This window comes from Rhinopithecus bieti, unplaced genomic scaffold (genome assembly GCF_001698545.2).
Source record: "Rhinopithecus bieti isolate Rb0 unplaced genomic scaffold, ASM169854v2 scaffold_70802, whole genome shotgun sequence".
Lineage (NCBI taxonomy): Eukaryota > Metazoa > Chordata > Mammalia > Primates > Cercopithecidae > Rhinopithecus > Rhinopithecus bieti.
The window spans coordinates 849,373-852,725 of record NW_016827192.1 but is presented as its reverse complement, the minus strand read 5'-3'; the positions used below and the strand labels follow the sequence as shown (position 1 = coordinate 852,725).

General features: G+C 38.6%; 1 protein-coding gene across 1 annotated transcript; it reads left to right on the top strand.

Moving 5' to 3' along the window:
* Window positions 1-1,764: 1,764 nt before the first annotated feature.
* BLID (BH3-like motif containing, cell death inducer) lies at window positions 1,765-2,730 on the top strand. Its single transcript, XM_017863725.1, is given in 3 exon segments — window positions 1,765-1,773; window positions 2,396-2,546; window positions 2,549-2,730. Coding segments are annotated over 3 exon segments (342 nt in total).
* Window positions 2,731-3,353: the final 623 nt, after the last annotated feature.

Sequence of the window (3,353 nt, the reverse complement as noted above, 5' to 3'; positions counted from 1 at the left end):
AGACCAGCCTGGCCAACACGGTAAAACCTCGTCTCTACTAAATATACAAAAATTAGCTGGGCATTGTGGTGGGTGCCTATAATCCCAGCTACTCAGGAGGCTGAGGCAGGAGAATCTCTTGAACTGGGGAAGCAGAGGTTGCAGTGAGCTGTCTCCAAAAAAAGAAAAGAAAAAAAAATTAAGGGCCCTGGAGTTCAATAATTGCATCTTATACATCTTTGGGTCTTTGCCACCTTGTATGGTGCCTGGCATATAATTAGACTACCCCTTCTCCCAAATGTTTAAATAACCAAATTATTTCGCTTAGCATTGTGTAATGTATAGTGACCCAGCATGTTTCTAGCTTTCTTGGTAGATTATGAGTATCATTTACAAAAATGGCATGCATTATTTATTCTTCATATTCCTTCTATATCTCACATTATAATAAATTTTAAAAACTGTTAGATTGAATAGATTTGCCAGAAAGTACAGAAAATTAGTATTCTATAAACTCAAAGAGAAGAGGCCAAGTAGAAATCTGGAAAGCATTCATCAATAAAGGGAGGAAAAAAACATTGTGAAGTGCTTACTATATACCAGACCTTGTGATAAATAATTTATATTCATTCCCTCATTAATCCCCCAAATAATTGGGCAAAGAAGAGATTACGGTCCCCATTTTACAAATAAAGAATCTGATGTTCAGTAAGGTTAAGTACTCTGCCCAAGTTCACAGTTATTAAGCAGTGGACTTTGGTTTGAAATCTGTATTGAATGATCCCATTATCTACATCCTTGGTCTCAGTTTTACTTTTATGCATTCAGTTTTCCACAAGACACTTGATGGAATTTCCTATACTACCTATAAATTTTGTTAGAGTAGAACATTCTGTGTTCCCTCTAATTGAATGTTACAGGCCCCTCTGTAAATTTAGGAAAGTTCCAAAGTGTTCCCTGGATACTTGTTCTGCCTCTAGCATGAAATGTACAGAAGTAGCAGAGAAGATCCAAACCAGACTTTGCTCTCAAAGTAGGCTGCATAGCTCCCTCTTGTCTTCCCCACTGGTCTACATCAGTCTTTTGTCTACAACCCTGACCTTTTTTTAAATGGTATTGGATGCTACCATTATGGTTATGATTAATTGGGGGCATCACTGGTGCCTGAGTTCCTACTCAAATAACATAAGGGAAATCAAGAGACCGAGGCAATCTCCATGGCTTGGTGGTAAAGGAGTGAATCCTTCCTTACAGCTGATCTTGCCTCTGTATATGTCACATATTGGTCCTGATTAGAAAGGTCTAATAGGCTAATTTGTGCAAGACACATTCCTTCTCATTATACCATGATACAGGCCATGTGAAACACCAGATTCAATCTTATAGCCTCTCTGCTGCTGCTAACTAAGAAACTTCTACTTTTAGTGTCTTTTCTCTCTCAACACAAAAATACTCTGTAAGTCACCCAGATCTGGGTTGCCCATGATTACCAGGCTTTTCCCAATTAGAAATGTGACTCATGTTCCATTTTACCAATACATCTCAGGCACAGAACTAGCAAGGAAAGACAAAATTAAAGTTTTTCTGTAATTCCAGCCCATCAATTGAAACAAGATGTTTCTGAACTCTTCCCAATGTGAAGAACAAAAAGTAATAGCATTTTGTTTATTTATTTGTGTACAACACTGTGGTCAGGAACTTGTTGCTTCCCCCAGGGAAATTGTTTGCAAGCATCACTGAGAAGAGGACTTAACAATTCACATTGATCATTCCCTGTGGTCTGCCATGGCGAGGGTGATACTTTCATGTTTTATAAGCACCAGACAAGAGAGCTGGATCAATTTTCTCTCTCGATATTCTGGTCTCTGTTAGAATGACTCCCTCAGGCATCAGCAGCTCTGGGTTCTTTCTAAAAAATAAAGTAAGTACTCTTAGGTCTGTTCACAGTAAGGGACAAGAAGTCCAAAACGTATCCCTGCCTTTTACGGTTCAGAAATCAACATGAGGATCTTTCCCACTTTTAGGCAGTACATACAGCTTTGCTGTGGTCTGTGTGTCAAACTTACTGAGAGGAGGACATCGTGGAGACTTACTGTTAATTAGCAATGCTTATGCATGCAAACCTTGGTCAGATGATGTTGTGTTTGGAGAGAAGCGAGAAGAGAATTGAATAAGTACATGACCCCTTGGAAGCTGTTTTCAGTTGAGGATTTTGGTGAGCAGCCACTTGAAATCAAGGGAAATTCCATGAATAGTAGGAGCTGGGAAGAAAGGAAGAGGAGAAAGGATACCACCACTTTTTTCTTCCCATCTAACACCGTCCTTAGGCAAAGCATAGTCCATATGAGATCTGCCTTATAAAAACTTGCTGAATAAAGCTAATGGAAGTTAAATTTTGGCCTTTCTTACATAATAGCTTCAAATTGTGGTGACTGTGTTGCCTATAGAGGGCCGGGAAGCACATTTCTGTGAGATCCGAGAATCTGAGTGTGTGCTCTACACAGGATGGATAGAACGAGCCTCTGGCAGTTCCATTTATCCAGAGTCAAAAGCATGCCTGCCACTGGAGCGCTCTTGGGTTCCAACAAAGAACCTACATTGCCTAAGGAAACAGTGCCTTTTCTTACAAGGTACAATCTTGGCTCCTCTGCCATGAAGCAGAACGTTCCTGGACATGTGCTTCAGAGACCTTCCTATTTAACCAGGATACAAATTACATTGTTATGCAATTCCTCTGCTGAGGCCCTGTAAAAGGAGTGAGTTAGGAAAGATACAGCAAGATATTAGGACAGATTTCCCCCATTATTCAGGCTGCACAACACAGAAGAAAACTTGATTTCAGCAAGAAGACCCAATTCTTACCATCCTTTTCTACCCACTTTTACCCACACCTTTTCCAAAGTTGGTTCAAATTGTGCAGAGAAACAACAAAATTTTAAAAAAGGATACACTGGCTAGTTACAAGTAAATGGCATTTAATTAAAACAAAGCTTACAAATTCATGAAAAAAAAAGCTATGTGGTTGTAAACCTTAGGGCAGCATACAGTGCCACTGTCCTTTACAGTTTTGAGTGTATTTCGTTTGTACAATGGAAGTAGGTATTTGTCATATTATTAACACTTACTCTACTTAATTGTACACTCAGCATTTGGCATCAGAATAATCTTATGTAGTCACAGGGTTTTCATTTTCTTTCTGTATTTTTTAAGCGTGTTTCTGAGTGGTGGTTCACATAAGCTTTCAATTTTAAATAACACAATCCGTTTATTTCACTAGGCGTCTTTATTAGCTTAAAGTGAAGAATCAGAGATTGTCATTGTGTTGTAAATAAGTCTAACTTTTCTTTCCCTTTACAAAAAAAAAAAAAAAAAAA